The following is a 19,401-nucleotide window of genomic DNA, read 5'->3' as shown; positions in this document are numbered from 1 at the left end:
ACGAATAAAAAGTACAAGCATTGCACTCATATATATATCTCATTACAGATAATTAAGAATAATTGTAATACCATAATTATCATCCTAAAGCAGTGTAAACGTATAAATGTACTCCAGGCTAACAGCAAAACAGGGAAAAGAAGAAAACAATAAACTGGGCATTAATAGCTAATATCATAGCATACATCACGGTTAGTGTGATTAGTTGAAAACCAAGAAATTTCCATTTTCATCATATTCTGTCCCTTTGCGTCTGTTGCGTATATGTCAACTGCATATCCCCCCAGACACGAATTTGTGAAATGACTGTCTTCACACAAATTCGGATCTACAGGGTACATACAGAAGACAGACATATCTCCTTATTTCTTCCTGTCTGTTCCAGCGTACGGGCAATATGACAAGTGATCCCCGTTGTCTGCACATCCATTGGCGTTTTCCCAGAAAGTTACTTTTACTGTATTAATATAATGTAATGCTAACATTTGAAAGGATTTTATTCAATAAATCAAGATGATTTTACAATTAAGCATAGAAATAGTTCAACAAATCTATAATGCAAATAATGAAATGCATATCTATCTATCTATCTATCTATCTATCTATCTATCTAGTACAATATATAGCAATTCAATGTATACCATACATTTCTGCAGTGTACACTGCAAATACCTTTATACACATGTAGGACAGCTTCAATCATTGTTGGCCATAACTTTTAACAACTTATTAGACATAAGTGATCGTTAAGTATCATTTCTCTACAGGCCAGAAGTAACTGAATTAAGACATCAATGTGAGTGACCAAATTAAAGTAAAAATTAGCAAAAATAAAAATATATTACAACTTTACAGCCAAAAACAAATAATTATCTCTGCAATTATTACCCAAATGCCTCCATTGTTCTATCTGGGTAATTATTTAAGTATTTAGGAAACCGTCTCACTTATCTTGCATAAATTACTCAATCATCAGATTTTAATCACTTCCCAACCATTAAATTGGCCTCTCTGAGTTTATTAAAATGTAAAAATACAAATGAGCTTATTATTAAGCTACAAAAAAAAACACGACTCACCTACTGAGAATTATGCCTGAAAATAACACTAAATGGCCTAGTGCAATCATTACTGGCGAGATTGGCTAATCTTATTTATGAACGTTGTCTCTAAAATTTGTGAGACACTGATCATAAAGTGGTAACAATGACAACTGCTATTTCTTCCTAATTAGACTAAACTAAACTGTTGTTTTCTTAATTTGAATATCAATTTAATAAATAAATGAAATGTTTTCAACAACAGATGATAAATATTTTAGATAAGTCAACTTTACTATCTATCTATCTATCTATCTATCTATCTATCTATCTATCTATCTATCTTTCTATCTATCTATCTATCTATCTATCTCACCAAATTAAAAGGTCAAGTTCCTTTGTCCTCAGTAATACACCTCTCAGAGTGCACCTACATTAGCACCTACTGTACATCAGAGGTAGGCCTCCACATCTTTCTTTTGTCACGAAAGCTTCCATTTTGTGTGGCATAACATAATATTACGGATTATATCACGATTAAACTAATTTTGCTACAGATATATACACATCAGCCATGTAATTACTCAGTAATGTACAACCTGCGCTGGGAATGCTGCATTTCCTTATACCTGTCCTATATCTGTCTGCTCCCCCCACCCCCTGCCGTGCCTCGCTTCACCTCTCCTCTCTGTGCTAGCCACCACAACATACCTCGGCCTGCCCATGCTTCCGCCTGGGTTCTCTGCCTTTATCCATAATGTAAGACATTGAAGTGGTTGACCACACATATGGATGTGCCTCATACCTCGCACTTATCCTCTTCATCCTGATTTTACTTATCACGTACAATAGCGCCGTCTTACATGGCTCTGGTCCTGGTGCGCCCAGTGGCAGGCGTTGTGAGCACATATGACGCACAGTTCCACAGTTTTTAGGGGAATTAATCTCATACTTTTGTCAGTCTTTGTTAAACAGCGAGGCGTGGTGTGTGTGTGTGTGTGTGTGTGTGTGTGTGTGTGTGTGTGTGTGTGTGTGTGTTTGCCGCTGGCATGTTCATATTAGTTACAAGCTGTGACCTACGTTTCACCCTGCCCTGGCCTCTCCCACTCTGCACAGCAAGGACTGCTACATGCATTCAGGCATTTGTAGATCATGCATTCAAGCATGATGAAATATATACACTATCTATCTATCTATCTATCTATCTATCTATCTATCTATCTATCTATCTATCTATCTATCTATCTATCTATATATTTCTATCTATCTGTTTCTATCTATCTCATGCCATTTTTGTATTACTTATGCCCACCCAGCCCCTACAGTACTACTTTAATGCAGGTAAATGTAAGGGGTGTACACACTGTTAGATTTTGCCAGGGCAGTTTGACTAGTCAAAATCTCTTAGAAGATTAGCCAGTCTCCCAGTTTTTTCCCTGCTTAAGGGTGTGTGTACACACGGGGAGATTTTAACTAATGGACAATTTTGACTAAGCAATTTCTGGACAGATTTTGGCTAGATGCACTGGAGATTTTGACTAAGCGATTTTGTCTAAGCAATGATACTCTATGATCTAGTCAAAATTTCCTTGCCTGCAAAGTCAATCTATGCTAAACAAATTCTGCTAGACAATATTGACTAAGCAGGTGAATAATAGGGAGATTTTGTCTAACCTTCTAGGAGATTTTGACTATCTAGTCAAAATCTCCTGTTAAAAGTTCTCTGTGTGTACACCCCTTTAGTTAATATCCTTTCGTAATAGATTCCTTAGCATAGATAGACTGTACAGGAAAGGCAATATTGACTAGATTATAGACTATCATCACTTAGTCAAAATCGCTTAGTCAAAATCTCCAGTGCATCTAGCCCAAATCTCTTGTGCATCTAATCAAAATTGCTTAGTTAAAATTGTCGATTAGCCAATTTCTCACCATGTGTTCAGGGCTTAAGGTAACACACACACACACACACACACACACACACACACACACACACACACACACACACACACACACACACACACACACACACACCCACACCTATTTAAATAAAAATACAAGAAAAGTCTTAAAATTGTTTCTTCAGAAATCTACATCGTTTTATTAATAATCTAATAGTAGGTTTGTATTTTAATTAAGAATGTCACTTTGTTTGTATTATACGTTTTATGTTTGTTTCAGATTTCCTGGCAGACTAGAATAGAGAAAGGCAATTGTAACTCATATGATAGCATTTCTTGTTTAGTTCCAGGTTTCTTTTTCCAAGATGGTTTGTCAGTGATATTACAAATATATAATTTGGTATCTACACTATTGCAATTCGAATCCAGACTAGTGTTGCTGCTATATTACTTGGTTTCCTTATCCACCTCCATTATGTCTCCCCAGTAGTGTGGTTATTATATAGTATCAGTGTCTCAGCGTGGATCTTGTAGAAAACAAAAATGATTGTACTGAGGTGGGGGGGGGGGGGGGGGGGGGAGACTTATTGACAAAAAAAAAAATGATTGTACATTGAAACATCAACAAAAGCTTAAATATTCGGTGAGTTTCCTGATTTTCTGCCATGCAGGACTTAATAAAAATAAATTTACATGAACGTAATATTATAACGCCATTTGTCCAATATTCGTTCAACACTCCTATGTTAATTAAATTTCTGTAAAACTGTTATATGTTTAATATTTTATTATTAATATTGTGTACATGTAATTTAATGTGGTGCAACGACACTGTGTCATTGCGTTTATTTGAGTTGTATAGGTTGTATTATATAAGTAATGGACTAGGTTTGTAGCAAAAAGTGTCTGTGTGTAATTTACATAAATTCACTTTCGAAAGCAGGGATGGGGATCCTTCGGCCCTCCAGCTGTTGTTGAACTACACATCCCAGCATGCCCTGCAACAGTTGTAGCATGGCCACATAGCAAAACTGTAACAAGGCATGCTGGGTTGTGTAGTTCCGCAACAGCTGGAGGGCCGAAGGTTCTCTATCCTTGTTCTAAAGCCATAGCAGTGAGTGTAAATGTGCTGAAAATATATGTGTGATTTGTGTAAGTTGTACATTGGATCAGTAGCAGTGAAAGGTTTTTTTTTTTTTGTTTGTTTTTTATTATAAGAAACATACTGGGCCTATAGTAGCGACTATATTTGTGTGTTTTATCAGAAGTAAACTAGATCTAGAACACTGCTGATATGTGAACTTAATATAAGCAGTAATCCGGATAGTTACTGTACTGTGAGTGTGCTTTCAATAAGAAGCCAACTGAATGTAAAGCAACGAGTGCATTATATTATAATTACATGGGATCTATAGCATATGTCACCTTTATAAGAACAATAGAACCGTGTGTAGGATCTTACGAAGTGAGTATATGCGGGTGTACTACATCTATAGCAGTGTGTAAAGTGTGTGTGTGTGTGTGTGTGTGTTTGAGAGAGAGAGAGAGAGAGAGAGAGGGGGGGGGGGGGGGTACACTGGATCTATATTATATAAGAAGTAGACTGGATTTATAGCAGTTAGTGTGGGCTTAGTATAAGAAGTAAATGTAATTTAAGAATTAAATGTAATCTGCAGAAGTGAGTCTGTGCTTTATATGAGGTGTACATTACACTTGTAGAAGTGCGTAGATGTGGAATTCATATCAGAAGTACACCAGATCTATGGCAATGAGTGTATGTGCCCATGTGCCGTGAGTATAATTGTCATTTTTATATGACGTATACTTGATTTATAGCAGTGAATGTGCGCTTTATACAGTATAAGATGTTCACTGATCTCTAGAATTAAGTATAGTGCGATTTATATTAGATGAAGCCTGAATCTATATCAGTGAGTGTTCTTTCTTTATAAAAGAAGTACACTGGATCCAAGCACTGAGTGTAAACCTTATTTAATAAGTTCACTGGAACAACTATTGCAGTGAAAATGTGTGAGCTTTATATAAGAAGTACGCTGAATGGAAAGCAATAAGTATAGACATATAGGTGTCCTGTACCAAATAATAAAAGGGATCTACAGCAAAGTATGTGTTTCTTGAAGTCACTGGTGTGTATAAGTGCACTAGATCTGTTCCAGTACAGCATTGATCCACAGGGTAAACTTTTGACCCTCCACTTCTTGACCTCCTGCAGTATAATATGGTACTAACAAGCCCCTGTCGGCCTGCCCTAGGGCGGAGGCAGACATTATACATCATGATTCATCTCCATTGCTCTCTTTCTCTCGCTCTGGATAATTTTCTCCAGAAAGAAAAATATATATATATTATAATTATATTAATAATGTACAGAATTAATTACACAAAGTACAAAAAAAAGCAACATACAAGGATACTTTTACTAACTCCACTTCTCTGCGTAGCATCAACGTCAATCATGGGTAATGAATAACAATAATGATAATAATAATAATAATAATAATAATAATAATAATAATAATAATAATAATAGTAGATATTGTGACATTTGTATGTACTTTTTGTAGTAGTTGTGTGTAATTGTCTATGTTCCTATGCCAGAATTCTGTGCTTTACTCTTATGGGAGCTTGTAACAAAGCAGAATGGTCAGTGAATGTCTTTGGCTCAATACTGCCTATGAACTTGGTCTAAAGCGGGCTCTACTGGCCAGTATCGGGTAGTGCAAGTGAAGTAATCTCGCTGTCAACCCCAATAACCGTGACTGCATTGAACTTAGCCCCTTATTTATGCTAAATCAGATCTCAGCTATATGTATGTTTAAGATAAACTCATATACTGTGGTGGGAGATGGGATAGATATTGGACTGGTGCTAATTCAGATAAATAATTTCTTGAATTGTACACAATTACATATCATAGTTATTGGTATATTGACTCCTGTAACATGCATTAGGGAGTCAGCGTCCTGTAACGTCGCTTGCAGAGTGCCCCTTGCGGGTGTACTTCCCGGCAGAGGAGGTTGATCTGTGTTTGGTGCTGTTCCCTGCACCAGACTGCTGACCTCGCAATGATCCCTCTCTCTATGAATAATTGATGTGCACCGCTTTTCCCATTCAGCATGCAAACCCCATTATACTGCTAAAATGGCGATTTAATCGTTTAGAATAGCTGTGCTTTTTCAACTCATTTGTGCCCCTTTGCTTTTCATTTGATATTCCTAATTAAATCGTTTACCATATTTCAATCACCTCACTTACAAGCATATAAAACATCGCACACATTTCAATTCACAAACTTCTCTCGTGTTAAGAGGGGAAAAGACAGTTTGGTAATTATAGAAATGTTAATTCTCAGCAGAATTGTGATATAGGAAAGGTGAACAAGGGTTCAGGCTCACAACAACCAGGCTGCGAGGTGAAAAGTCCAAAGATGTGCTGCAGTATGAGTGACGCACTGCGATTTTCTCATGCAGAGCATCTGGCGCAGTACACGCTCTGCAGTGCACGAACCCAGGTCTAAAGTTCATCAGGATTCTGTGTACTGTTATAATGTTACCTCCAGTAGCAGAAATAAGGAAGTGGAAGTGGGGCCATCGTAATTAATACTAATGTAACAAACACCCACTTGGTATTGATCCTCCGATACAAACACGTCAAGCTTGGAAGCATACTTAAATTACAGGTGTAAATAGTGAAATGCGTTAGAATATACGTACAAATATATGTATCATAATTGGTTTACAATCGATTAGGGAGGTTGTGGTTTTTTGAACTGAGCAATGTTCAGGTGACATCGCTTTGTGTTGGATATACAGTATAATATCATAGCACCGGCTACAATACATAGAAGAAATAAAACTGCTATGCAAAGAGGAAACAAGTAGTAAACTTGTGAGAATGCCTTTCCGTCGGCACGGTCATATCCCATCCTTCCTGTGTTCTTCTGCAACACCCCATCCGCCTGACAGGCAGCACCTCATCCTACCGCAGTCATCAATACACACATAAACACACACACACACACACACACACACACACACACACACACACACTATATATGTGGGTGTGGGTGTGTCTATACATGTGTGTGTATATATATATATATATATATATATATATATATATAAACACACACACACACACACACACACACACACACTATATAGTGACCCCCACATCTATACGCCTATTGTTCGCACGTTTATATGAATATGAACCAAAACCAACAGGACAGATATATGCCTACAGGATCCAAATTCATCTAACATCAACTTTAGTGAGTTCCTTTCTCATACATGTGTAATTTGACTCGTTAAAAGAACCTCTCAGACGATTTGTCATTTGTAATTCCTTACAAAATCCATGTCTCATTGCAGAGGAGTGAACTTTGGGAATAGGACTAAGGAGTCCTTGACAGATGTTATATTTTTCTGCTGTATTCGGAGATTATTATATATAACTTTACAATTATTACATGACACCAATATTTTTAAAATGTTGCCTTTCCTATTAACAAAATAAATAAATTAACCGATTATTATTATATGATTATTCAATAAAATGTCTATGTGCTGCACTCAACTGCCGCAGCGAAATATCACACGTCTTTAGTAGATGGGTGTGTATTTTATATTTATATATATATACATATATATATATATATATACATATATATATATATATATATATATATATATATATATATATATATATATATATATATATATATATATATATATATATATATATATATATATATATATATAGCCGTGCTGTGTTCTAGTCTGGAGACGTCAAAAATCTCAAAATTCTAACATAATAACAGTTATTTGCTATGAATATTAACTAGTACATTCCATAGTCATATATATTCACAGTGATTTTGGACAAATTAGGATATTGGCATATTTTTACAGTTATCTGTGCATTACTCGCTAAAACCAACACATTACTAAATTCACATTGTTTTTGTGTAGAATTAAATTACCCTATACAAGCAGCAAGTAATTTCAAATAACTAGCAGATATATAGATAGTTAGATAGATAGATAGATAGATAGATCCATAGATTATCCATACCTTACATATAGTCTAGATTGTTTTTTTCTATATCATTAATCATTTGAAGAACTACCCTCCCATTAATACACGGCTGTGTACCATTATATACTTGAGGATCTCATGTCCAGAAAGTTGACACACTAATATTTTGACAGTTTTTAGGGATGCTAAAGGGTAGTGATGTGAAACTTACTTTTTTTTCGCGAGAGCCTGGTCCTCTGCAGTGAGCAGCAAAACCTGCACTGTCTGCCATTCCCTGTAGCAGCTCATCTGCTGAAATACTCACTGGCTGCGTCCCTCACAAGCCAGTTAAACTGTCACTTAACATTGTGGAGAATGTGAAATATATTGTACATTGTCAACTCCCTAAAACCATAAACCTAAGTTTATGGAGCTCACGTGACTTTTGAGAGCCAGTGAGGGGGTATCTGTCTGAGGTCTGGGCCATTTTTACGATCTAACTTCTAGATAAAACCGTACCCATTTGACATGTAAATGTCATACCTACTTTGGGTGTAGTTTGCCTCTGCAAAAATAGCATTGGGGAATGGGATTTTAGACTGCCCTAAGCTAAGAGTTCTTCAGATGGCCTAAAACTGTGCAGATTTGAGGTAAGTGTTATATCTTCATTTCTACTTTTAATAGTTCTAAAGGTTAGTAATAGTACATTAAGTTGTATTACTAGGTGTATGTCTGTATGTGCTGTTTGTTTAGGACTTTTTGGAAAAGATAGAGTCGGGTCAGTGCTACAGTATGTAGTTTGGGAAGTTTGAGAAAGTTTTGTACGTCTCTTGCCTAACTTTGCCAGCATCAGAACATTACTGCCCCTCTCCTGGGTGAGTGGTTACCCAGAGGAGAATCATCCTCTGATTCTGGAGCGGTCTTTTTAAATAGATTTTTACATAAATACTCCTCAATGTCCCACAGATCGAAAACAAAATATCGTCATAGGAAAGAAACATATGGGAACAGATTACACTTGTCTCACAATCAAGAGATTTTTTTTTTTTTATTAGTACAAATACAAAAAAAACGGATTGGCAATTCCCCAGGCAACCAAACAATGCAGGTACCTATAATAGACAACATGTCACTTACTCCCCCCAACACTTATTGGTGACAACAGGATGAGTCAACCTTGCAGTAAGATAACAATTAGCGAAACACAAAAATATCAAGCAAGAACACATCCCTGACACTGGAATAACACAACGTGAGTGGGTTTTAGTGCATCAATAGCCTACTTGTTCTGGGAAACAAAAAAACACATTAAAGAACAAAACAAAACAAAACAAAAAACTGTAAACGGTTTGACAGCTTTTATTATTATAATAATTATTATCATCAAATATAAATAAGTTAGAACGTTTAAGAGCTCGGATAAACATGCTATGTAGTCCATGAAAGCAGCAGTATCTTACAGTCACAAACATTTAGGACGTCACAGCGACTGAGCGCACTGTACACAGCTAGAAATGATAAGGAGATGGGATGTAGTCCTAGGCAGGAGCCACCATTGTCCTTATACTCGACATGCCAAGAGCCCCAGAAAGTGCCACAAGAGGTGTCCCAGTTGGGTACCATGGGTAGAGTCCTGGGAGTAGTGTGCAGAGCCCCCATCAAGGCTGGAAGGCACTCCCTGCCGTGGCCAGGCTCATACTTTTCAGTTTATTATCTTTTTTCCATTTCATCCTCCTGTTCTGGAACCAGATCTTGATCTGTCGTTCGGACAGGCACAGGGCGTGTGCGATTTCAATGCGACGCCTGCGGGTCAGGTACCTATTGAAGTGGAACTCCTTCTCCAGCTCCAGGGTCTGGTACCGGGTGTAGGCTGTCCTCGCCCGCTTCCCGTCCGGACCTGTCATATCTAAGTGGTGAGGAGCATGGAGGCATTATTCAGAGTACAGAACCACAACAACCCCCATTCTATGCCCTACACCTGCCTTCCCAATTCAGCCCTTACTGTCCTCCCAGATATCTTCTCCACCATGCACCCATCTTCCCCAAATATACTCGTTTTTTCAGTCAATCCCTTCTTTCACTTCCTAAATCCGCCACATTGATTATTTTATTCCATATTTTGACCTCATTGAACGATAACCAAGGTCACATCTTGCTACATGTCATTAAAAATAGCACATACGTGCCGCTATGTATATGGCAATGTGAGATAATTACACCACTTGCATGTGCTGCACAAATACACTCAGCATGCAATATTCTACATTTATATTAGGTCTTATCCCCCTGCACCATAGCAGAATCCATTAGATCCCTCTCCTCGCCCCCCTGTGAAATTGAAAGTAAAAAGCATCGGTACCGTGACTGATGTGCAGCTTCCTCATCCAGGGGAATATCTGGGGGGTCTGTCCGTCTGCGGCGGCGGCAGCTCCGGGGGGGCTGCACTCTGCCTGTGCCCTGGACGCGCTTCCCCTCGGGGTGGCTTCCTCGGGGTCTGAGGACGCGCTGGTCTCCTCCACCTCTGTGAAGTGGCTGCTGCCGGAGGTAGCCGGGTCGGAGGGGACCTGCTGCTCGCTCTTTCCCCCGTGGCTCTGGGACTCTGGGGAGGAGAGGGGACAGCTGGAGGCGGCTCTGAACCTGCTCTCCTGGACTGGGAAGCCTCCCGTGCTCTCCCCATAGTGGCTGCTGGAAGCGGCTTCCCGGCTGACGCTCAGGTCCATGCCATTGCTGCTGCCAGTGCCATAATTTAACACATGGTAGTCGGGGCCATTAGAATAGCGCCCTGAGAACGAGTTCACAAAGTAGGAACTCATTTGGGTGATTTTGGAGACTTGATTTGTGGATCACCCCGCGCCTGACGATTTATGATGTATTAATGAATTATAGCAATGCACTGTACTTCGCTTTGCTATGTATGCGGCCAAATATGGGGGTGTGGGTGCGTTTGGAAATCACGTGCTTTTGTTGACCAGTCGTAAATTCTCACTGATGACCTCAAGAGGTAATTCATGCTCTATGGTTACAAATAATGACGATCTGAGAATCGTTAGGCCCAAGTCAATGTGCAGCTTCCAAAAAAAAAAAAAAAAAGTCCCTGGGAAGCTGTGAGCTGCCTGTTGGCAGACTGCGCCACCTACCGGAATTACGGAGGATAGCATCTTTGTACACACCCTGAAAATAACCCATTAGGTGCCCTTCGTTCATATATTTCTATATTTCTGAATAAAAACGTCTTTCTTACAATATAATAACTCAAAATTACAATAAAAAAAAATATTGCAGTCTGTGTTTTATTTTGAGCCTTTTCGAATTTCATAGAAGCCAAAGTGGGCAATAAGAAGCAGCCTGTATACACCTATAACAATACATTATATATTAATAGTTCTGTTTTAATAAAATTGCCACGTGATTTCGTTGTACATAAAAATACTATATTTTTTGTTTAACCAATCAGTAAAACAGACAGGTTTATCTGTATAATAGCAAGTAAGATGAGTTCTATATTTGCTCACACCGGTGAACAATCCCCATCCATGAGACCATCCAATATTGCTAGAAAAAAATGGTCATATAATTAATTTTTCATATTTTAAAATATTAGTTGTGGCAATTATGATGAAGTGATTTTTTTTCATTCAGAATATTGATTGAATGTAAATGACCATATTTAATGTTTGTGTATATTGCCTTAGGCTAAGCTCCACATAGCATTATTGTAATATAATTTTACAATTTAATTAATAAATGTAATGCAAATGTATTGGAATAAATAGCTAAATTAAAAACAATAAGACTTTTTAAAAAAAATCAGATACGATCTTAATTTGTTTCTTCATAGAAATGCAATATTTTATTCCCATCAGGTAATACGATATTTTAATCCATAATGCTAAATATACAGAGAAAATAAACCACAAGTATTCATTGTCAACAACATTTAATCAAATATCCCAGACAAGCTGCATCTTTAGTGCAGAAGAGAATTGGATTACAGGGCTATTCAGACGCTGAGCTGGTACAGTCATTTTCTCCTGACTTCTAATACTGTACTCCTCATTTCAATGTTGGGAAAGTGCAGGAACACAGACAGTGTTTAATTAGAACGGATGTTTGGTAAGTCTGAATTCCCAGGGGTGGTGTGCTACAAAATACAGACATAAGACTATTGTGCTTGTAGTATAACAACGCTCTGGACATGCGTCTGCTTTTTATGGGATATTTGTGTCCATTCACTATTATTAGCTAGCAGAGGTCCTTGTAATTAACATTTCATATCACTAGGCCAATCCCCATACAAACTACAAATATACAGAATAAAAAAATAACAAAAGTGACACACTAAAAATAACAAACAAAAAAACCCCCATTATAATAAAAATAGAACATTTCACAATTCATTTCTAGGTAGTAATTGTACTTTTCAGTAGACATAAATATACACTAGACAACAAAATCAATATGCCAAATCGTGCATGTAACACCTAGACAAGTTGTGTGTGTGTGTGTGTGTGTGTGTGTGTGTGTATATATATATATATATATATATATATATATATATATATTACTTAGATGTGTACTCCAGTATTGCAACCCGACGAGATTCAGACATGTAGGTAGTCATAATACGGATATTCTGAGTCACTAGCGTTTCCTAGCTTTTCTTTACAAGTCCTGTGCAACAATAATTTATTCAAGATACAAGGATTGTGGCGCCTTTATACTGTCGCTATGTGACAGCGTCATTCTGCGGCTTTCTCGTCCTCTCCTGCACTCGGCAGGGAAGAGTTGAGCAATTTACTCTCCTTTTTCCACTTCATCCTCCTGTTCTGGAACCATATCTTGATCTGACGCTCAGTCAGGCACAGGGAGTGCGCAATCTCTATTCTGCGTCTCCTGGTCAAGTAGCGGTTAAAGTGAAATTCTTTCTCCAGCTCCAGAGTCTGGTATCTGGTGTAGGTTTGTCGCCCTCTTCGCCCACTGGGCCCAAAAGCCGAACCTGTGTATAATAAAGTGACATATTTGAGAAAACTCGGCCTACAATCTATTTATTGCAGGAATCTTCTAAAGCAATGTGACAGCTCACAATTTGGGTGTTTATGTAATCTGTTGCTTGTATAACAGTATAACATAATGGCTACATGGGGTGGGGGACTTTTTACAGAAGCTTGGATCTATCTATCTATCTATCTATCTATCTATCTATCTATCTATCTATCTATCTCTCTATCTATATCATTATGCGTGTGTGTAAATGAATAAAATATTGAGTGACTAAGAGTCTTTTTATTTGATAACAACTTCTTATGATTTGGGATTGTTTAATAGATAATTAACTGCACCTATATTCATCAACTGCACGCTATTGGTGCTTGGAGTAAAATATGGTATAATAAATGTGCATTGAATAATGGGTAATATGTAACATTGTATTACTAGGTATACAAGTCCAATGTGCATAGCTTGTGCATAACTTGCATACACACTTGTAGAAAGGGAGATGGTATGGCGTCATTATTGACTGTGAGGCTAAAATCTGCCTCTACAGAGCAATAGTTGCTGTTGTATGAAATATCAAGCTGTTCCTTGGTTTGCTGTAGCCGGTTACAATAATAGATTTGAACATTTAAGTGATAATGAAATGTATTGATCGTCACAAGCTGTGCATTAATGGATTCAGCACTTTATACCCTGAGTAATGGGTAGTAGGTACAACCTTACAGGAAAACAAACAGCACAGAAATGTGGGGACCCCTCACTCCAGGACTGAGGGGGAATTGCACTTAAACTGGTAATAAGTCACTAAGCTTAAGGATCTTCTGGGAGTGCTTCATTACACCAAACATTCATTGCAATTATTACGCATGCCTTTAAATGTTTATAATATGTACGTAAGGCATGCTTATAGGTATTTATGATTGCAACACGATTGCGAGAGAGAGAGAGAGAGAGAGAGAGAGAGAGAGAGAGAGAGAGAGAGAGAGAGAGAGAGAGAGAGAGAGAGAGAGAGAGAGAGAGAGAGAGAGGCGGAAAAGGATAGATTGGATAACATTGTAATGTGGAGTATACAGAAATGAGGGTGCACTCAGACAACACTAAATGAAGACGTGGCTACCAACACGAAAGACTATGTACAGTAATGATGTATAGTGCAATGCTGTTAAACAGTACACAAGTAAAATGAGCAATTGGATAAATTGATGTAATAAGGGAGGGAGAGAGAGAGGCAGACTAGCTGAGCCTCCATGGCATGGTATCAAACAACATGCACATTTGGCTGCTGGAGCTTATGTGATTTATGGCTGCCTCAACTCTTCTTGCAAATGGGGAAGAAGTAATGTGAGCAGAAGAAACTGAAGTTGAAACGAACTTACTGTTACAGGAATTCATCCTCTGCATCCAGGGGTATACTGGGGTGGGACACTTTGCGTCGTCCTGATCTTCGTAGAGCAACTTGCTGTGCGCACAGTCCGGTTTGCGCTGCTCATGGTTATACTGAGACTGTTCATCCAGGGAGGACATAGCGCAGGAAGCTTCCTTGTCCCTAAAAAATCCAGCTGCGCCATAGTCACAGGCGGCTGTCCGGCTGTATGCCCCATTAGCCTGCTGGTAGTAGGAGGATGAAGCATATCCCTTTTCCTGGACTCCAGAGGCCCCATAGCTCGCAGAATAATGTCTTAGAGGATCCGCATAGCTTGAGGAATATAACGGGATCTGTCCTAGGAAGGGTTCCTGCCCACCAGGCAGAGTTACCGGGAAAGTGGAGTTGACAAAATAGGAACTCATTGGGAGGAGGCTGTAGTCCTTCCTGGCTTTATGATTTGTTGTGTTTTATAGTCCAAGTGGTTTAGCTATTAGTAGTTTATCGGAGATTGGGTTTTAGCTGAAGGGGGATGGCCGGGTGCCAGTGAGGGACAGAAGGAAATAGAGGCATATGATCACATACTGACCAATAGCGAGCGTCTGAGATTGCGAAATAGCACCCGAGAGGGGCTTCCATTGCACCAGGGACCCTCTGAGCAAACCACCAGCCTTTCTAGAGAAATACAACGAAATAATCCTCACTTCATATCACTGAAATGAATACAAACTATTTCTATATGCAGGTTTACAACAATGCTGGGCAAAAAGTTATCCCCCCTCCCCACCGCCGCCCACCTATTAATGAAATCACGACTATGTTAATGTGAGACACACTCCTTACATTTGTAGAAAGGACAAGTTCCTGATGACTTATTTCTGAGGAAATAGATTAAAAATGAACATAACGTGAAGATACATATTGATACACAGAATCAAATTGCAGCAAACAATTTAGTTCTAATGACACAGGTCTTGTGAGCTTTCCGCACATATCCTGGGACCAGCACTCCGGAATATAACACAGTATACTGTATACCAGGAGAGCTTTCTCTGGAAATCTGTCTCAGAAACGCAACTTGCGCTCATTGTTTATCCGGCGTTAGCTGACAGAATCTATGGCTGACACTCCATGGGCTTCACTTTTTTGTTAGTTCAAGGGCTAAATAATGCGTCTATCGATTGTCTCTAATCTCAAGGTTTCAAACTATAAATTAACAAGTGCTCACCTCATGCTTAACTATTCTTCTCGAAAACTACATATGTCAATGGATTTGTTATGTTTGCACCACAAGTAAGAGAGTGAACGGGAAATGCTATCAACTGCCACAAGAATTGTAGTGGGTGTTGGGATAGCTATATATTTTATCTCTTATTATTATTATAATTATTAGCATGATTTATTATTGTTTATTATTATCGTTTATCTATCTATCTATCGATCTATCTATCTATCTATCTATCTATCTATCTATCTATCTATCTATCTATCTATCTATAAACAAATGTACCTAAGCATATATATATATATATATATATATATATATATATATATATATATATTTGTGTGTGTGATTATTGTGTATAAATATCTATCTATATGTGTGTGTGTGTGTGTGTGTGTGTGTATATATGTATGTATGTATGTATGTATGTATGTATGTACACTCACACATATATATAAACATAAAGATAGATACATAGATAGACACACACACATATGCATATACACACAGTACCCAAACAATGTGTACAGTATAAATAAGCGTGCAAACTAATCTATAAACTTTATGTTCTTTTTGTTGCAGGGGGAGTATCTTTGTTTTCTCAACAAATCGAGGAACTTTATTTCAGTGTGACGATTTTTCGGGAACAATATAATAATTATACATTGCCGACATCCATTCCCCACACTTCCGAGGGTATATGGAAACAATAGTGACTGTAACATTCAGAATTTATGAAGAAACTGCACAATATCGAATGAAAGAAGTGAGTAATACGGACTGGTCAGACATCAGTCCCCGGGTCTGCAGAGGAGAATTCTGTCTGCAACGTTTCATAATACCTAACATGAAGTATTTGGTATATACACATTTTATATCAGTATACTTTCGATATTGCAATGCACCTAGGCCCTCAACTTCGGCCATTATGGTGCTTACTTCGTGTACTTTCCCTACATTGTCTTGTACTATAAGTCCCTGTTTTTCTTCTATCGTTAATTTATTTATTACTATGTTGGGCGCTGCAGAAGCCTTGTGACTCCATATAAATAAGGGATAATAATAATAATAATAATAATAATAATAATAATAATAATAATAATGTTTGGCCCGTTCCAGCGTTTTGTTTGCTGCTGTCATTTTATGCTGTTGTGATCTATTACAGATTAGTTTTTACAGTATCTGATACATACACTGTTTTCTTACTTTGTGTGTATCAGATACCCAGTCAGAGACATCTGTAAATGGTGTGAAATTGTCGTTTGAAATAACTTCATGTTTTGTAATCCGGCTGTGCACTGTGATAAACACCCCCATGTTATGTTGATGGTGATACATTTCAACCTAATAAAATATCGTTTGCAAATGTTAACGTGTCTCGTCCTTCCGTAATTTATACTACAAAAGTGGGATAGAACGTGTATAAAGGAAAGCTGATACTGTACATATTTTGCTGTATTTGGCACAGTGTAGGATTCAGTAGATTTGCTCTAGACGTTCCCTAAATTCCCAAATATCAAAGTAAAAAGCACCAGCAAAAGGAAACATAAGCATTTCCTGAGTATTTTCTCCCTAGTACATGCGAACAAACACTGTGATTTTTGAAGTCCCTGTTGGATTCTTTGGAAGGAAATTAAGTGAGTTCGCAGCAGGGTCCTCACTTTAGAAACTTATTGCTGCCATAAAACGACTTTGGAAATGCTTTGTAATTTTACTGCAAAGAAAACCAGAAGTAAAACAGGCCTGAAATCCGTCGTGTCTGTTCCTGATTACAGCCATAGCAAATCAACCAACCATAAGAATACATCTCCGCTCTCCGGCAATATATAGTTCCAATGTAAATAAGTTTACACAACATGTGCGCTAGCAGACATATGTGCTTAGAATATTTATTGTTATGTAATAATATTGTTCAGTATATATATATATATATATATATATATATATATATATATATATATATATATATATATATATATATATATATATATATATACACATCGTCTCTCTTTTTCACTCTATCTCTGATTTTTATCCCCCCCACACGGGAAGAATATTTTAAATTGCGTGACTGTATTCGCTAAAAAGAAAAGAAAAAGTGTTGCAGCCAAGGGTCTACTCTCATTTATAGCAATATCATATCAATAACAATTAATGATTATTCGTTTAATGTAAAGATTATTGTAATATATATTTTTTAAAAAATTAAAACTAGTGGTTCCATTAGATTTGTAATGGTACCACCATATTGCGCCTAACCATACATGTAATTACTGTAGTCTGTCGGTAGATGGCGGCAGATCATATGTTTTAGCTAAATTCTGCAACTCCCAAGCTTTTCAACAAAACCTATCTCAGACTAATGTAAGTAAGGTAGAGGAAAAGAGATATGTGCTTGGAATACTGATCAGTAACCCAATTTACTACAAATTAACACACTGGCCATGGTATACAAATTACTTCATAATTGCATCAAGTAAAATAGAATCCACAAATGGATTTTAGGAAACATTTGACTTAAATTTAACTCGTACTAATTATTAATTGTGATGTGAAGATTTATTGAATGAAACTAAAAGAAACATAATAATATACTAATTAACATATCAGCAGGGGAGCTCTTTAAAAGCCATCTAATTATCTATCTATCTATCTATCTATCTATCTATCTATCTATCTATAGATAGATAGATTGATTGATAGATAAATAATACACACACACAAACATTGTCAGATATATACGTAATTAGAAGGATTTTATACCTGTGTGCGTTTTATCTATCTATCTATCTATCTATCTATCTATCTATCTATCTATCTATCTATCTATCTATCTATCTATCTATATGCATAACGGATATATTGTCACTCAACAACACATCGAATACAATATTAGATAACCACACAATGTAGGGTATATATTTATATCTAAACACAACGAATATATATGCTTTTAAATTCTTTTGGAACCGAGTACTTCTATTTCGCCATGCACCAGTACCTGTAAAAAATGCCCGGCTGTAAACTGCGCAATTGCTTATAACTTGTGTATTCAGATCACGTTACAGCAATGGCTGCAATATGGAGAGTGCGTTACAGTTATTGTTGACATATATGACATTGGATAACAATCATTTTAGCTGTCTTATATTATTTCTATGTATAATCTATCCCTCTATACACAAATATATTTAAATTGTAAACAACATTAAAGACATAGACAGACATATAGATACACATATACATACAAACACACATACACACAGTCACGGTGTGTGTGTGTGTGTGTGTGTGTGTGTGTGTGTGTGTGTGTGTGTGTGTGTGTGTGTGTCTGTGAGAGAGTGAACAGCTATGTTCTGCAGGTATTCCTGTAATAATCTGTTGCTGTGTTAGGTCACTCGGTAGGTATGGTGTACATGGCATCTGTGTGACTGCATAGAACGAATGTCTTTCTTACCTTTGCATGGCAGGTGCGTCTTATTTTTAGCCTCTGAATCGAGCCAAGATGAGTTCAGTCCCTTCTCCTACATGTCTTGTGATTGCTTTTAGATTTCTGTCATTTGTCTACAAATGGAGCAAGTGCCCTGTGTGAGAAATGCTGTTGTAATCTTGCAGCGCCTCCACTGTCCTCCTTCATTCTCCTCCATCTTCCTGCTGCACTCTTCAGCATGGTTGTGGATGTGCTCCTACCCATCACAAGGATCACTTATTCCTACACACAGGACAGGAGACAGGAGCCCTGGAGGAGACACTGATCCTACCCAAGGTGCGGTGGCCGAAAGACTGGTGCAATATAACCACATGGGAAATGATAAAAGTTCATGTTCACGGCTACAG

The 19,401-nt window shown here is 37.5% G+C and overlaps 3 protein-coding genes and 1 long non-coding RNA gene across 4 annotated transcripts in view; 1 reads left to right on the top strand and 3 right to left on the bottom strand.

Moving 5' to 3' along the window:
• Nucleotides 1–16,936, top strand: part of LOC146008124 (uncharacterized) — a 204,980-nt gene extending 188,044 nt beyond the window's left edge. The window contains exon 3 of the long non-coding RNA XR_014444462.1: nucleotides 16,147–16,936. This is a non-coding gene — a long non-coding RNA (uncharacterized LOC146008124). The remainder of the gene's footprint in view (nucleotides 1–16,146) is intronic.
• Nucleotides 1–19,359, bottom strand: part of HOXB3 (homeobox B3) — a 41,556-nt gene extending 22,197 nt beyond the window's left edge. Inside the window, exon 1 of the mRNA XM_083147056.1 lies at nucleotides 19,022–19,359. The gene's annotated coding sequence lies outside the window, so the exon portion shown is untranslated. The remainder of the gene's footprint in view (nucleotides 1–19,021) is intronic.
• Nucleotides 9,043–10,947, bottom strand: HOXB5 (homeobox B5). Its single transcript, XM_083147063.1, has 2 exons — nucleotides 10,341–10,947; nucleotides 9,043–9,887 (listed from the first exon to the last, which is right to left on the bottom strand). Exons 1-2 carry the CDS (start codon nucleotides 10,792–10,794, stop codon nucleotides 9,640–9,642), a joined length of 702 nt encoding a protein of 233 aa, XP_083003189.1. The 5' UTR covers nucleotides 10,795–10,947; the 3' UTR covers nucleotides 9,043–9,639.
• HOXB6 (homeobox B6) lies at nucleotides 11,805–15,121 on the bottom strand. The gene is made up of 2 exons (XM_083147064.1): nucleotides 14,353–15,121; nucleotides 11,805–12,977 (listed from the first exon to the last, which is right to left on the bottom strand). Exons 1-2 carry the CDS (start codon nucleotides 14,762–14,764, stop codon nucleotides 12,721–12,723), a joined length of 669 nt encoding a protein of 222 aa, XP_083003190.1. The 5' UTR covers nucleotides 14,765–15,121; the 3' UTR covers nucleotides 11,805–12,720.
• Nucleotides 19,360–19,401: the final 42 nt, after the last annotated feature.

This window comes from Crinia signifera, chromosome 6, assembly GCF_055691185.1.
Source record: "Crinia signifera chromosome 6, ASM5569118v1, whole genome shotgun sequence".
NCBI classification, from domain to species: domain Eukaryota; kingdom Metazoa; phylum Chordata; class Amphibia; order Anura; family Myobatrachidae; genus Crinia; species Crinia signifera.
The sequence above is the reverse complement of the archived record's forward strand: the minus strand, read 5'-3'. Positions and strand labels throughout refer to the sequence as shown.